General features: G+C 41.2%; 1 protein-coding gene across 1 annotated transcript in view; it reads right to left on the bottom strand.

Annotated features, from left to right (window-relative positions):
- Window positions 1-4,610: 4,610 nt before the first annotated feature.
- CDHR1 (cadherin related family member 1) overlaps window positions 4,611-17,308 on the bottom strand; it is a 50,891-nt gene continuing 38,193 nt past the window's right edge. Inside the window, exons 15-17 of the mRNA XM_043980965.1 lie at window positions 13,411-13,639; window positions 10,473-10,727; window positions 4,611-8,181 (exon numbers count right to left, since the gene is read on the bottom strand). Of these exons, the coding sequence (XP_043836900.1) occupies window positions 7,642-8,181; window positions 10,473-10,727; window positions 13,411-13,639 (1,024 nt within the window). The 3' untranslated portion in view covers window positions 4,611-7,641. The remainder of the gene's footprint in view (window positions 8,182-10,472; window positions 10,728-13,410; window positions 13,640-17,308) is intronic.

The raw sequence follows: 17,308 nt of genomic DNA, 5'->3' as shown, positions 1-17,308 counted from the left end.
AGGTCTCTCCTCCAACTTCTTTGAAGAAACGGGTAATGTAGGTATGAAACATAACAACAGACTTTTGAAATATGTTCATTAGTTCTGTTGAATTCCCCATCCCTCCCTCTTTTTGTTCTTTATTATAGCTGGGAGTAGAGGAACGGGGGAGGGGGGAGGGGGAGAGTGGATCATAGGGAAACATAGGCATTGTAAAAACAAAATATATCCCAAAACTTACTTTAACATATGGTGCCCTGAATTGAAAAAAATACTTCAGATGTGGCCTGCTCTGGCAGAATATAGCAAAAAAAAAATCATTATAGATACCATTTCCTTCTTAATGCAACATAGGAAAGCACTAGCTTTTTTGGCTGCCTTGTTGCTTAGTTGACTCATTGAGCTTGTAGTAACTAAAATCCTCAGATCTTTATTACATGCCACACCCACCTGTTATCTATGAAGCTGTTTTCTGGAAATCAAGTGTTACAGGCATAAGTCCAAAGGAATTTACTATATTAATATTTTCACTTCATTTTCAAGGTGCCTGAGCCTGGGAAGCAATGACTCAATGGAAAAAAGTTCCCAGGTCTAAAATCCCACATGGAGAAATAATGCTTAGAAATAATATTTCATCATGAGGAAGAGTTAGAGATTCCCAGTTAGCACTAAAAAATGTAGCTCATTTCCCACTTGCTCTGGAATTATCATGGATTCCTAGGTTGAATGAAGAAGCTAATTTGGTTGATCAGTGTACTGCTAAGTGTAATCAATCTGTTCAAGATATTTGGCAACTGCTAGGATCATCTAAACTCAATCTTTGCACCTTCCTAGAAGATCAGGACAAAAAGAATTTGATTTTGTTTCAAATGAAATATTTAATTAATACTAAAACAATTGGTAAAGAAATAGAAAAATAATATCACATACTTCTCAGGGGATAGCTGTCTGATCTCAGTAATGTAGTGTTGATTAAAGTCACAGAGGTTAGTGAGTAAAAGTTCTGTGATCGAAATTCACTGACAATATATATGATGGACCTATGACCCAACAGCATAATTGGTTCATGTCTTGCCAGAAGACATGAACATTGAAGGACTTGGTCCTCTTGATGATCATCTTCTTTGGGAAGGGTATACGGTTATCCCTTCCACATCATGCCTTTCGCAATTATGGTTTTGATATATTGTGTGTTGGCATAAAAAATTAAATGGGAATTTGGGGGGAGTTTTGAGGAAGCCACAGGTGACACAAGAAGGCCAGCAGACAACACAGAAAAAGTTTAGAAACTCAGAAATGCATAAAATACATGTATGGTGTTGTATAAGATCAATATATTTTATCTTTTAATGCCCTAATAAGTCAGACTTCTTCTCTGCTATGAAGGGAGAGCCCCAATTTTTTACCCAGATTTTCCAGATCACAGGGATATTGAGCTCCTAATTCTGTGATGTGCAAGGGGTAACTGTAGTTGCAGAAAACTTCTTGCTTCTTGTTAGTTCCTATTGAGTGACCCTGGACATCCAAACCTCTTAAATTCACCAGGTTATCTCCAAGGGTGGAAATATACATCTCAGATCATTATTCAATCACTGATGCTCAGGGGAAGAAATGAAAACCAGAAGATGAAATCACAGACTTGAGGTAGAGTCTTGGGCTTATCTAGGCTAGCCATGTGATCTAATTTCCATGTGTGAGCAGCTACCTTTACTGTTGGGGGGTTGGGATAAAGGGGAACAACAAATCCTCTCCCCTCATGAGAAGTTCAAAGGAGAGCTCTTAGAGTCTCAAGCCACATGGACAGGAGAGAGGTAGAAGAGAGCAAGAGCAGGAATTGTCTCTTCTGTTAAAATCTATTGAATGGGCAGCTCTTTGTGGCTTATCTTATTTTGACATAGCCTTCTCCCCTTGCTACCATCAGGAGACCAAATGAGTGTAGTATCATATCAAAGTGCCAAATCCTTTAGGACTGAGAACATATATATGTTCCCAGAAGAAGTTTCCCCTGCATATCCATCTCCATACATGCTCCATAGAGAAATCTGACCTGTTTTACACATTTAACCTTAATTCAATTCAGCCCATCATTCTAGATCCTTATTGGATCTGAGCTTTGTCATCTAACAAAATGGCTATTCCTTCAAGCTCTGTATCATCTGCAAATTTGGCAAATTTGTGCCACCTATGTTTTCATCCAAGTTATTTGTAAAATGTTGACTTGCACAAAGTCAAGGACAGATCACTGGAGTGGTCCACTAAGGACCTCACTTCAAGTTCGCAGTGACTTATATGTGATTATTCCTTGTTCCCAATCAGTCAATCAATTCCAGATCCTTCTAACTGTGCTATCATCTAGGTTATTATCTTGCTACCTTATCTAGAAGGATAGAACTGTTGTTGTCTCAGTCACATCTGACTTTCTGTGACCCCATTTGGAGTTTTCTTGGCAAAGATACTGGACTAGTTTGTCATCTTGTCCTCCAGCTCATTTTATAGATGAGGAAACTAAGGCTAACAGGGTTAAGTGATTCATCCAGGGTCACAGAGCTAGTAAATATCTGAGGCCAGATTTGAACTCAGGAAGATGAGCCTTCCTGTCTCCAGGTCTGGCACTCTATTCACTGTACCACCTGGCTGCCCTATAGCATGAATGATATTGTCAAACACTTTGCTGATATCTAAAATATATAAATATGAAATATTCCTTATTTCCTCCAACCATTCCTTTAATCACAACTTGGCATGACAACAATCACATTCCTTTTGATCACCCTCTGGATGATCTCACCCTCTGGGCTAGTCAATCATTTCACCAGGTGTTCTCGGATCAAAGAACAAGCACTGGACAAAGTGGGGGGAGTCCTGCAATGAATCAAACTTGTCACATGCTTGCTGTTCCCTCATTGTCAGGGCTGAACAGAACAGGCTACAGATCGGTGAGTCAGGAATTAAATCAATTTTTCTTTTCAGAGTGAGGAAAAAGACTTGCAAGCACGGAGGAGCTATAGACACGTGTCCTGGGGCCCCCAGCCCTAGGTGAAGAGGCCTGAGGTAGTGTAGGGAGCTCTCAACACTTATACTAGTGGCTGCCCAGTGAGCTTTTTTGTCTGTTTTGTCTACTGACCACTCCTGTACCTGACATTTAGTAAATGCTTAATGAATTTTTGTTGGCTGATTTTTTTCTCTTTTTTTCTTTTTGAAGACTACAATTCTTATTAAGGCAGTCTAAGAAATGATTGGTTGCTCTGTTGTCATCAAAAAGAGAGCGTGTTGGCAGATGCTTGGACAGTTGAAGTCTCCCATCACTATGACATCATACCTCTATGCCAAAATTGCAGTCTGTTTCCTAAACTCAAATAAGTCCTTCCATCTGTGTGGTTTGTAATATATGGCTACCATTGTACCCACTGCTAGGGAGCAATTAACCACCACTAATAGGCTCTTTTCTCCCCTCTGACCATTACTGGATAACCTCTTTTGTGATGTTACTTGTGCATCTATAGCATAATTCCTTGAAACACAGGAAATTGCTTCTTCAGAGAGAACAGACTGACCACTTCTCAAAAAACCTCATACCTATAACATTGCTCCAGATGTCTGAGGCTGCTTCTTCCCTTCTTCTCTGTATCACCTCTAATAGCCCCATACCTCCAGGGCTTGGTTGTGACAATCAAATAAGATAATCTTTGTAAAGCATTTAGCAGTGTTTGGCATATAGGAGGCATTTTAAAAAATCCTTCCTTCCCTCTTTCCTTTCCTCCCTCCCTCCTTTTCCTCCTTCATTCCCTTCCTCCTTCTCTCCTTCTTGCCTGCCTTCCTGCCTTGTTATTTTTACTATTTTCTTCTTCCCCTACCCCTCCCCCGCACCCCGAACCAGGAGTATTACCTCTATTCCATGTCCCTTCAAGGAACATGATGTTTCCTAAGAACAGGGACCACATCAAAACATTCTTCTGGCCTTTTTACTTTCTCCTTTAGTAGGGAAACCAGCCTATACTTTGTATAAACATAGCTGTTATTTGGTGCTGGCAGAAATACAACATAACCTGCTCTCTGCTAATCACTGCGAAATTCCCCCTTACCTCCATACTGGTTAGAAACAAGATCCTCAATTCCCTGTCATTCTTGGTCAAGGCTTTTGAGCATAGCTAACATAGCAGGCTACCTGGGAAAACTGGGGAGTCACTGAGACTCAGGAGTGAGGCTGGGCTTGGGCTTCCTCCATCTTTCTGCCACTAGGTGGAGCAATAGATAGAGCACTGATTGTAGTCTTGACTTGAGTTCAAATATGGCCTCAGACTCTTAGTTGTTCGATCATGGGTAAGTCATTTAAGCTTAGCTTCCTCAACTCTAAAATGGGGATAATTATAGCCCCGAGGGTTGTTGTGAGGATCTGGCACAGAGTAGGTGCTATATACATGCATATTCTCTTCCCTCTTCCTTTTAGAGGTGATGCAGTGGATAGAGCATTATGCCTGGAACCAGGAAGACCTGAGTTAAAATCCAGCCTCAGATGCTTAATAGCTGTGTGACCCAAGGCAAGTCACTTAATTTCTGCTTTTGGTTTCTGTGAGAATTAAATGAGATAACATTTGTAAAGTGCTTAGCACAGTGCCTGGTACGTCCTAAGCATCATAAAAATGTTTCCTTCCTTTCTTCCTTAAAGCTTGCTTAGCTGCTTTAATTCATAAGAAACAGATTTTTTTTTTTGGGGGGGGGCAAAGTACCAGTACAAATAGAAGCTATTCTCAGATGTTATCTGTGGCAAGTTAATAAGTCATAATAATGATACATTGAATTTCTATAGTGCTGTAAGGCTTACAAAGCACTTTAAATATATATATTTTTTTCATTTTGTCATCATACAACCTTATAGAGTAGGCTCCATTGTTATCCCCATAAAGATGAAGAAACCAAGGTTGAGAGATTGGCCCAGGGTCACAGAGCCAATAAATGTCAGAGGCAGGGTTTGATTTTAGCTCTTTCTGACTCCAGGTCCAAGCTGCCTAAGAAGACATATAGTTTTCAACCACTTTTCCCCTCCTTTTTTCTTTTCTCTTTGCTTATTAAACTTCAGGTGTTTTTTTTTTATTGACTCACTGTCTTTTGGGGTAGAGAGGGTGGGTGAAAGAATGAAAGACCAAGATCAGAAGGTACCTATGGTAAAAAAAAAAAACCAAAAAAACAAACCCATGGCTTTGATTTAATTTAATAATTATAAAAAAAAATGAAATACAATACAACTGGTAGGAATGGTAATGTTCAATGAAAAAAAAGTCCCCAAACATCCATGGTATAGAACAAAACTACCCCACCCTAATATTTGTTGGACTTTCATCCTATTCTTCTGGTTTGTTTCATTTAATCTGCTGATCCTTTCTCTGTTCCCAAATTGTTAGCTATAATTATTAACCTTAAATAATGGCAGTGCCATGCATTTGAAGAAAAACCCAACATGGAGCCCAGATATAAGGTGGCATGGAACACATTGTATAAACACATTCACCCAAAGAAAAGTTATGTGCAAGTCAAATTTTAAAAGATAAAATCATCTGAAATGGCATAGGTGCTGACTACCAATGTAAGCAAGTAATTCCCTTCCATTTCTCTTTTTATGTGTTCCTGGTTTTCTTTAGAATGAATTTGCTTAAAGCAGGTCCCACCTATATAGGCTATGGATACCCTCCTTTTCTATCTCTTAGAGAAGGATTGTCAAAATCTTAAGCTATACACCCAAGCTGAGTTTTATATGTAGTGTTGTGGAAAAAGCCAAGACCTAAGAGACCTGAATTCTTTCTTGTGTTGCATCTGCCACTAACTAGAGTTGTGTGACTGAAGAAATGGCTTCATATCTTTAGGACTCAATTTCCTCATAAATAGAATGAAGCTATTGAACGAGATGATTTTCAAGGCCCATTCTTCCTCTAACATTCTATAATTCTGTGGATATGGCTATCTGAAAGCAAGGGAGAAAGGGTATCTAAGAGGATTATTCCATCACTTGTTTTCTTATTTCTAAAATTTCTTTTGTTTCTCTGGCTGTTCCCTTGTATAACACTGACATAAGTGACTGGCTGAGTAGCAGTGTTGCTTGGGCAAGAGAGTGACCCTATTGAGAAAAAAAATTGACTTCACACAAACATTGTGACTCTGCGGCAAACTCACGAGAGACAGGGGACACTGAATACTTTGTGGGACAACTGTGTTCTTATGAACAAGTCTTAATAATAACAATCATTCTCATTTATATGATACTTTCAAGTTTACAAAGCACTTTCCTCACAGAAGCCCTGTGAGATAGGTAATGCAAAGTACACCCCTCTTTTGCAGATGAGAACATTAAGGTTCAGAGGATAACTACCTTGCTTAGTGTAACACAGGCAGTAATAGACTCAGGGCTCAAACCCAGGTCTTTTAACTCTCAGACCACTGTTTTTGCCCCCTTATATTTGCAGAATGCCTTGTAGCATTCCAAGCCTGTTCCCATTCATTAGTAACTCAACTGAGCCTCACAATTCTGTGAGTTAGGCAGGGCAGAATTTACTGACCTCTTTTAGTAAATTCATTGAAACACAGAGCAGTTAAGTGATTTGCCCAAGGTTACACAACAGAATCAAGAACATCCACCAGAATATTAGCAGAATCAGGACTAGAATCTGGGTCCCCTAAGGCTTAGTTCATCCTGTTTCTACTATACCTTGCTGCCTCTTCTTGGAACTACCACCCCAGGGTAGTTCCATTGACCGAGGAGAGGCTTAGAATACTTATGGGTATGTATGGGGATGCAGTATTTGCAGCTGTGTATGGTTCAGTCTGATGAATTGGAACTTGGGCAACATTTGTAGTTCCCATTTCATCCCCAGGCACTAATGTGCCATTCCCCCAGTGGGCTGCTTCCACCAATGGGAAAAATTGGCTAATGTTTTCTTTGTTGCAAACCCTTCAGGTATAGAGGATAAAAATATAACCTATCAATTTTTCACCTTAAAGACCTAGACAACAGCCTTTCCCCTTTTCCTTTAATTGTATGGTTTAATGAGCATTTTCAGCTCACCTTTGACTTCCCTTTGACTGTGTCTCTTTTCCTAACAGCTCTCAAAATACCTCCTTTGAAGTTGCTTTACTTAAGTCAAGACAGAAGATTATTACTACCCTCTCTCACCCCTTTATCAAGAAACTTCTAGCATTTGGAAGTTAGTTTTGTGATAACAGCCTGGATCAGCATTACATTATAGATGTCTCATCACATCTGGCAGGAGTCCTGTTCATAAACTGAGGTTCCGTTGGGTCAGGCTGCTCAGAAATAATGGCCAAATGAACTGAAGTTTTTCCAGGGATGGGGGTAGGTACAAGAAGATCTGTAAAGCCCCATTCAATGGCAGCTCAAACACCAGTCAGCAAACACTTTGTTACAGTTGGACATTGGGTAAAGTTTCAGGGGAGAGAAGTAAGTGCATATGGTCAGACTATGATCTAGTGATTAGCACCTACATTCTAGGTCACTGCAGAAACGATTCCCACTGCAAAACGGAAAAGGAGATTGGCAGAGAATCCATGCAAATGAGCAGTAAATACTTGCACAAAAAATGAGTGACTAACATCTGAATTGCTTCTGCCCGATTCTAAGTCATCAGGGCCTTGAGAGTGGTTACAGTAGATTTCTTAGAAGTAAGGTTTGTTGTCCGCAGCCTTCTTTTCAAATTTCTGTTTGAGCTCAGAAACAAGGGCTGATTGGACAGGTCTATCCAAGGCCTTTTGCTTCATTGGCTTACGAATATGCTTGGGAGTCAGTGAGCCTGAGACTGTGGGCACTGTCCACTCTGAGGGACTGATCTTGGGGATGGTGATGGGTGGAGGGGGCAAGGCTGGTGCGGTGGGAGGTGGGGAGAACATCAGGCTGTTGTTATTATGATTGTCATTGGGCAGTTCGTCCTTGACTGCAAACTTGTCTCCTGCATGAGACCTCTTGAATTTGATCCACTCTGCCCTGATGGAGCGGGATGGCGGGCTTGGCCTCTTTCGGATCACCCGCCGGATTGGTAAAATCTTGTTGGACTTCTTGTTGCGCCAGAACATGGCCGTGGAGATGAAGACAGTAATGACGACCATGATGGCTATGACTCCAGCCAGCACGCCTATGGCCTTCATGGGGTTGTCTTTGGTTTGCATCAGAAATGCAGCCATGGGCCCTCTACTCAGGGTCTGTCAAGGAGCAGAAACAAAACACAGTATATCAATGGTTACCTCCACCTATGGAAGCTGGGTAGGAAATTGTAGTAGTTTCACTTACCTAAACTCTTGGCCATGCCAGAGAGAGTCAGATGTGATGGATAGACACACATTTATAAACATGCTATAGACTGTTCAAATATTATTTCCATTTTAGAAATACAAAAGTTGAAATTTAGAGAAGTAAAATGATTTTATTACCATCACACAGTCATTAATTAACAGAACCAGGAATTGAACCCAGACCTCCTGGTTCTAAACCTAGGGTTCTTTCCATAGAACTATGCTGCTTATTTGCTTAGAGAGATAGGAACACAGGAGCAGCTAGGTGGCGCAGTGGATTCTTCCTGGATTCAGGAGGACCTGAGTTCAAATCCAGCCTCAGACACTTAACACTTACTAGCCGTGTGACCCTGGGCAAGTCACTTAACCCCAATTGCCTCACCAAAAAAGAGAGAGAGAGAGAGAGAGAGAGAGAGAGAGAGAGAGAGAGAGAGAGAGACAGGAACAGGATCTGTAATTTGAATGATATCAGGAAGTCATAAGTGATGGAACTTCTCTCCCAGGGCAGTCTTAAAGAGCTGATTAGAGCATTAAGAAGTCAGGTGACTGGGGGGCAGCTAGATGGCACAGTGGTTAAAGCACCGGCCCTGGATTCAGGAGTACCTGAGTTCAAATCTGACCTCAGACACTTGATACTTACTAGCTGTGTGACCCTGGGCAAGTCACTTAACCCCAACTGCCTCACCAAAAAAAAAAAAAAGAAGAAGAAGTCAGGTGACTGGTTGAGTCATGTGGCCAACATGGATCAGAAATGCGACTTGAATCCAAGTTATCCAGGCTTTGGTGTTGGCTCTGCATCCACTATGTCATGTTGCCCTTTTCTCTTCATGTGATGTATTGTTATATACCTTTTTATGCAGGTGTTTTACTCCCCACTTATGCTATTTGATCCTATAAGACAGAGACTATCCCTTACACACAGCTGCATCCCAGAGTCTAACACTATGCCTTTGCACAGTAAAAGCTCAATAAATGATGGCTGTTGAGGAGAAGGAGGCACCTTGACCTTTGCCAGAGCCATTAGGTTAGCTTGTGTTGCAAAAAAAAAAAAAATACACCAACTTCAGCACCCCACAGCAAGGAAATCAGAACTTGATTTAGGATGATATGTTCAGCTTTGCCTTAGGCTACAGGCATGGTCAGATACATTAATAATGAACTCAGCCCTTAATGAAAAGAACTTTTCCCTTAATGAAAAGAAACTCTCAGTTTCTTTGGCTTACTTTTGAATTAACTTGGAAATGCATGAAAAATGAATCTAGTTGTTGCTGGATAGACCGAGTACTGGAAACCAATCTTTTTTTTTTAAGGGCAGCTAATAATTGCTGACATTTAAATGGAACTTTACAGCTGAGAGCAAGTCCTCTATACATGGATCATCTCCAGCACAGTGCAATGGATAGAACTGGCATCAAAGCCGAGAAAACTGGGGTTCAAGGTCTGCCTCTGACACTATGTGAGCCCAAGCAAGTCATTGAATGTCAATGCCGTAGGTGACTTGCTAAGACTAGAGGTGGCAGAGAAGGTAGCCAGCCTGAAATGAAAGGTGGCGTTTCCTTACTTGGGAGTTCCTTATATTATTGAAACCACAGATTCAATTTCTATCCCTATATTGTACTTTATTATGACCTCCATGGGCCATGACAAATGGAATGGGGTATAACATTGAAGTAACCTTGTTTTCTCTTTTACAGACAGAACCAAGCTCTAGGGAGAGAGGCACTGGGTTGGGGGAATAGGAGCTTGAATTCCACAGGGAACAAACTAGAAATAGCACTTGTATGGAGTATATTTTTGTTTGTGGGGCAATGAGGGTTAAGTGACTTGCCCAGGGTAACACAGCTAATAAGTGTCAAGTGTCTGAGTCCACATTTGAACTCAGGGCCTCCTGAATCCAGGGCAGGTGCTTTATCCACCATACCACCTAGCTGCCCCCTAAATGGAGTATGTTAATGACAAAGGAACACATGATTCACTCTTTAACCGAACATATGGAGGAGGACCCTAGAGAGGGAGGCCTGGGCAATTGTTTAGATTTGGGAGTAAGGACACAGGCAGGCTCATGTTCCCTGGATCTCAGAATTGGAGGCCTGTACCTCTCCAAGAATCCTGTCCACTACACATCTGGGAGTGAGATGGTTATGAGTTTCCCTTTTCCTCCCCAAGCGTCCTTCTTGCTCTTTTTGGCCTGCCTTGCTCACCTCATCCAGGATGTCAATCTTTAGCACAGCTGTGGTGCTGAAGGATGGGGAACCCCGGTCCTTGGCCTGGACCAGCACAGACCAGGTGCAGTCTCTGTTCTTGGTGATGTTGTGTATGATGTCCAGTGAGTGAACAAAGGCCTTCAGCCGGATCTCACCCGTGCTCTCATTGATGTCAAACACATTGGCAGGTTCTGCCTGCATGATGGAATAGTCTACAACATTGTTTGGCTCTTCTGCATCATGGTCTGTTGCCTGCACATGAAGAAAGAGGAATGAGACTTTGGGAACTCAAATATTCCCTAAGCAATGATCCTGTAAGGGGGCCAGATGAAACACAAATGATGGACTTCCTTGGTCTGTGGAAGGTAGCAGAGAACAGAAGAGGCATTCAACAGGCCTGGATTTACATGCAGGTAGAGTAGTTAATGGCTTACATTGTGCAATTTAAGGAATTCTAGGGAAACCATCTCTCTTTCTTTCTTTCTTTCTTTTTTTTTTGGTGAGGCAATTGGGGTTAAGTGACTTGCCCAGGGTCACACAACTAGTAAATGTCAAGTGTCTGAGGCCAGATTTGAACTCAGGTCCTCCTGAATCCAGGGCCAGTGCTCTATCCACTGCACCACCTAGCTGCTCCATTTTTCTTTCTTTCTTTCTTTCTTTCTTTCTTTCTTTCTTTCTTTCTTTCTTTCTTTCTTTCTTTCTTTCTTTCTTTCTTTCTTTCTTTCTTTTTTTTAGGGGGGGAACCATCTCTCCATGAAACAAAGGCATCTCCTTCACTGTTTATGAAGTTTTTCATTTTAAAAAAGTGGTATATAGTTCTATCCATAAGAAATTCATTTGAGGGGCAGCTAGGTGTCACAGTGGATAGAGTACCAGCCCTGGATTCAGGAGTACCTGAGTTCAAATCTGGCCTCAGACCCTTGACACTTACTAGCTGTGTGAACCTGGGTAAGTCACTTAACCCCAATTGCCTCACCAAAAAAAAAAAAAAAAAAAAAAAAGAAAGAAAAGAAAAGAAAAGAAATTCATTTGAGTTAGCACGAGGTTAACCCCAGGAAGATAAAGGGAGATCATGATCCAGTGTAAATAAGTATAGTCAGGTTGATTTCTCCCTAATTGTTGACTGAGAACAGATGCACTGTGGGAATGAAAATATTTTATATCATGGAGTGCTTTAGGGAGAAGGGAGGCTTGGATGAATGGCTACAGTGAAGGGTTTTGGGTAGGGTGTGGTTATTGAGCACCTGGTAATGGGGGTGAGAGAACTAGGAAGCAGCAAGGAAGCAAGGAAACAGAAAGAAAAATGAGAGAAGTCCAAAGACCCCTTCACTTCACCCATTTCTCATTTCTTTCAAGGTCAGGCGCTGGTGTTTAAAAAGTAGCTATTTACTTCATTGGGGAAGGTAGTTTGGGTTATAGTTCCTATGGAGGATGCAGTCTTTGAGTGATTTCATGTCTTAGATGATAGTGTATGCACGTGTTAGTGCGTGCATGGGTGTGTGTGCGTGTTTGTAATAGAATCTAGCAATGGTTTTTGGTTTCATGACAGTAATCATGTTCTGCTCAAGTGCTATATATTAATTTTTGTAAACAAAGTGAATTAAAATGACTTGCTTGATGAATTTGGAGAGAATCTCATGCCTTGAGTCATGATACTAAAAGGCAAAGAAATCAACTGGAGAGGCTGTGTCTACTTGTCAGCGCCAAGTAGGGGTTGTTGCCAGAGAGGCGAGCTCTTTTAGTTTCAAGTTTGGCATGTTAGAAATCACAGAATTTCCTTTTCATTATAAAGGTGTTTGGATGCAATTGAAGATATTAAGAAGGCCCTCCAAATATGATGGATCTGAGAGCCTAGGTTTGTTTTTTCCCAATAGATTCTGTGTCCTGGTTGTTGGTGTGTGTACTCTCATTCTATAAAATCAGCTCAGGACCAGAGAAGTTTCACCAAAGCTTTTGGACGTAGAGAAAGAAGCCAAGTGAATTTAGATGATTGGATTTGCCACAATGCGGCATAGTACAAATAGCACTGAACTGAGTGTCCAGCAGCCCAGCTTCTGGTTTGCCTCCTCCGTTAACTTGTTGTATGACCTTAAGGAAGCCACATTTCAGTTTCCTCAGGTGTAGATTCTGGAAAGCAATCTGGCATTTGGGGCCCGAAGTCACTAACCTGCGCAGAAACTTGACCCAGCTATACTACGCCTAAGTCTATGTGCCAGAGAGATCAAAAGAAAGAGGAAAAGGACCCATATGAACAAAAAGATTTCTAGCAGCTCTTTTTGTAGCAACCCTGAATTGTAAACAAAGCAGGTGGTTGCCTGGAGGTGAATGGCTATAATTGTGGTATATGACTATAATGGATTATTGTGTCACAAGAAATGAAAAAATGTACAGTGTTAGAGGGAACTGGGTATTCTTCTATTAACCAGTAATACAGCACGAAGTGACAAAAACTAGGAGAATAATTTATACAATAACAACATTAAGGAGAAAAACAACTTTGAACTGATCAATACAACCATGAATCATGAGTTCAGAGGATTAAGGATGAATCATGCCACCAACTTCCTGTCAGAGAAGTGATGGACTTAACGTTCAGGATATGACATACATTTTTGCATGTGACCCATGTGGGGATTTGTTTTGCTAGACTATGCATATTTATTGTGAGAGTTTTCCTTTTTTTAAAAAAAATTGTTCAGTTGAAGGGAGGTATAGTGAAAAGGAAACCTTTTTATAAACATTTTTCAAAAGGCAAATGAAAGAAAAAAAGGTGTGAGGATTGGCCAATTGATCTTCTAGGTACTTTTTCATTCTTAATATTCTGATTTTGTGGTTTCCTTATTTCCCCTGGAGTCAGTGGTTTGCAAGGCATGGAGTCTGTTCATACCATTTAGGGAATGGGACCCTCCCCTAAAAAGTCAGCCTAGCGACCCACCTCAATTTTTACTGGGGTTCCTAGGACCATTGTCTTCTCCTGAATGTTTTCGTCAAACTCTGGGGAGTGGTCATTGACATCGAGCACTGTGACAAACACTTCGGCAAGGCTGTATTTGCCCTCTGTGTCTTCTGCCTTCACATAGAAGTTGTACTTTGAGGTGGCCTCAGCATCCAGGGCAGCCCAGGGCTGAGTATAGATGATTCCTGAAGATGGGTGGATCAGGAATCTGGGAGGGTCAGAAGACACACATAGATTCATGTAGATGAGAAGCCAACAAGGCAAGAAATTATGATATGGACCAGTCCAATCTTCTCTGACAGTCAACTCATATTCTTCTCAAGTTTCCCCAGGGGAACAGAGAGGCTGAAACATTAATGGTTTTCCCTCTCTTGGAATACAATTCCCCCATGTTAGCAAGACGTTCAATCCCCCAGACTTGAATTCTCCAGTTGGTAATTCATCAACTGGTAAGACTCGTAAACAATCTCTTGTTTATGGGAAAGCTAGTAAAGTCTGTCCATGCATTGGTCAATCAATAAGCACTTATTAAACCTTTACTATGTTCCAGGCACCAAATGCTAGGGATACAAAGGAAGGCAAAACAAGAAGTTTGCTTAAATGAGCTCCCATTCTAATGGAGGAAAAAGTATGCAAATAACTATGTGTATATACAATATATACAGTGTAAGCTGGTTCTCTAGCTCTCCCCAAAGGGAGAGGAGGCTAGTTAAAAAAATTATGAACTAGGGGCACCTAGGTGGCACAGTGGATAAAGCACCAGCCCTGGATTCAGGAGGACCTGAGTTCAAATCCGGCCTCAGACACTTGACACTTATTAGCTGTGTGATCCTGGACAAGTCACTTAACCCTCATTGCCCCACAAAAAACAAACAAAAAAATTATGAACTAGCAGGTCAGGAAGGTACAGGTTGTAATTGACACCAAACCATATCACACTTACTTCCTTAATAACTCATTGTGTCACTTGAAAAAAGTATATATGTATATATATATATATGTATATGTATATGTATATGTATGTGTGTGTGTGTGTGTGTGTGTGTGTGTGAGAGAGAGAGAGAGAGAGAGAGAGAGAGAGAGAGAGAGAGAGAGAGAAAGAGAGAGAATTTTGAGAGGCATCTTGGGAGAGTAGATAGAGAACAGTCTTAGAATCAGAAAACCCATGTTCATGTTTTGCTTCTGATTCTGGGCTATGTGACCCTGGGTAAATCACTTGACTTCTCAGTTTCCCAGGCAAGTCCCTAAGACTTTATGTTGCAATTCCTGGTTCAGAGGATGTGCCCAATACGTGTTCATTGACTGACTTATTGAGTATTGCAGAGCAGGTGCCTATCTGCATTGGCAGAGGATATTTTCTCATTGGAAGTGTTCCAGATCCATGAAATCCCAGGTTGGAGGGAAAAAACCCAATAAGCCTCCATTAAAAGAAGTTGCAATAGTCCTATTGGACGGTACCTTGCCCAGGCCATATTTGTAACCCTACAATCAGTCCTGAGATCCAAATTTTCAGTGGAACATCATTGATAAATTGGAGTATACCCAGAGGAGGAGAATCAGTACTGATGGAGGGAAAACATGACATGATAATTGTACAAGAACGTGGGGGACATTTAGCCTGGAAAAGAGAAGACTTACAGAGATGTGATAAGTGTCCTGAATTGGCATGTACAAAAGGGAGCTGCTCCAGAGAGGAGAATGAGGACAATGGAAGGAAGTTACAGGGAGGTAGATTTTGGCTCAGGATGAGTAAGTACTAACAATTCAGAGCAGTGGTAGAGGCTCCCTTACAAAGTGGTGAGTTCTCTGTCTCTGAAAGTGTTCAAGACAAGATTGAAAGATCACAGCTGTGTGGTTTTAAGTTACAACTTCTTTGTGCTCCCTTCCCTGTAAAATCAGGGAGCTAGCAGCTGAAGCCTTTCAGATTTAAAATTCTATGGCTGTGGTGTGAAAAGGACCTTTGCATTTGGGAAGAGGTTGGATCAGTGACTCTGCAAGGCCAAAGGATTTAGAACTGGAAGTCATTTTAGGGATCATATAGTCTATGCTTCATTTTACAGAAGAAACTGAGACCCTGAAAGGGTAAGTGACTTACTTGTGAAAGGTCACAACCTTTGTTGTTTTTCAGTCATTTCAGTCATGTCTGACTCTTTGTGACCCAACCTGGGGTTTTCTTGACAGATACTGGAGTGGTTTGTGATTTTCTTCTCCAGATCATTTTGCTGAAGAGGAAACTGAGGCAAACAGGGTGAAGTGACTTGCCCAAGGTCACACACCTAGTAAATACTTGAGGCTAGATTTGAACTTGGTTTTCTTGACTCCATTGCCCAGTGCTCTATCCACTAGCTGCCCCTTGTTATGTTCTACCCTTAGAGAAACCAAACAGTTAATATCATCATAGTAGCTAACATTTATTTATAGCACTTTAATATTTTGCAGAGTGCTTTTTAGCATTCAAAGTTAGGTGTAACTATTATCCCCATTTTATGGATTGGAAAACTGAGGCTGAGTACAGTTAAATAACTTGTCCAGGGTCACACAGCTAGTAAGTGTCTGAGGCTGGATTTGAACTCAGATCTTCCTGACTCTGGGTCCAACACTCTACTACATCACCTGGCTGCCTCAAATACCTATTATTTATTATACCACAACCTTTCATGCCCATTCCATGTTTTGGTTTGCGAAGGACTCATGGCATAGGGCTCAGTGGAAGGAATCTTTCTCTTCTCATCAAATGAAAGCAGCCACCAATGTAAAATAAATGTACTAAATAGCAGCAAAGCAAGAGAAAGACATGATATGAATGAGGAGGCTAGAATAATAAACCCAGGCAAAGGGTCCCATCATTTTATTTTATTTTAATTTATTTATTTTAGTGAGGCAATTGGGGTTAAGTGACTTGCCCAGGGTCACACAGCTAGTAAGTGTTAAGTGTCTGAGGCTGGATTTGAACTCAGGTACTCCTGACTCCAGGGCTGGTGCTCTATCTACTGCACCACCTAGCTTCCCCAGGTCCCATCATTTTAAATGGCATTGTGGGCTGGTTAGCTATTGACTGCTGGGCATGTGGAATCAAGTGCCTGAGATGATTATTTCTACAGGTTCTCTTTTCAAAATGGATAAAGCACAGCCTAGAGTCAGGAAGACCTGACCTCAAACCCAACCTCAGACACTTACTAGCTATGTAATCTTGGGCAAGGGATTTAACCCATGCCTACCTCAGTTTTCCCAATTGTAAAATGGGGATAATAATAGCACCTACCTCCCAGGATTGTTGGGAGGATCAAATGAGATACTATTTGTGAAGTGCTTAGCACAGTGACTGGAATACTTGTTTAAAATGCTTATTTCCTTCCTTCCCCAAGCTCCAGAATGTAGGAAATTCTAATCAGGCACCACCAGACTCCTCCTGGAAGCCCAAGAGTTTACTTATATTTATAGATGAAGCACTTTTGGAAGGGTAGAAGCCAGAATAAATTGTACAGGCAGCAGATGTTTAATTATGTGGTTTGTTAAGCTTTTGGTCTCTAACAATTCTCCCTGCTTTTGATTGCTGTGTGAGAGGAGCAAGCAGCTCCTGGTCCGTCTTCATAAAAAGAAGGCAGTTTCTGCATTCCTAGTTATCCAGAAATCTTATCAAGACTCCTTCTGTCTCAGATTTTTATCTGTAAAATGGGAATAATGTCATTTGTACTACTTATCAGGGTTATTGCGAGGAGAACATGTTCTAAATTGTAAACGCTAAATTTTAATATAAATTTTTGTTTGTTTATGGGACAATGAGGGTTAAGTGACTTGCCCAGGGTCACACAGCTAGTCAATGACAAGTGTCTGAAGCCAGTTTTGAACTGAGGTCCTTTATCCACTGCGCCACCAG

The sequence above is a fragment of the Dromiciops gliroides genome, chromosome 2 (genome assembly GCF_019393635.1).
Source record: "Dromiciops gliroides isolate mDroGli1 chromosome 2, mDroGli1.pri, whole genome shotgun sequence".
Lineage (NCBI taxonomy): Eukaryota > Metazoa > Chordata > Mammalia > Microbiotheria > Microbiotheriidae > Dromiciops > Dromiciops gliroides.
The sequence above is the reverse complement of the archived record's forward strand: the minus strand, read 5'-3'. Positions and strand labels throughout refer to the sequence as shown.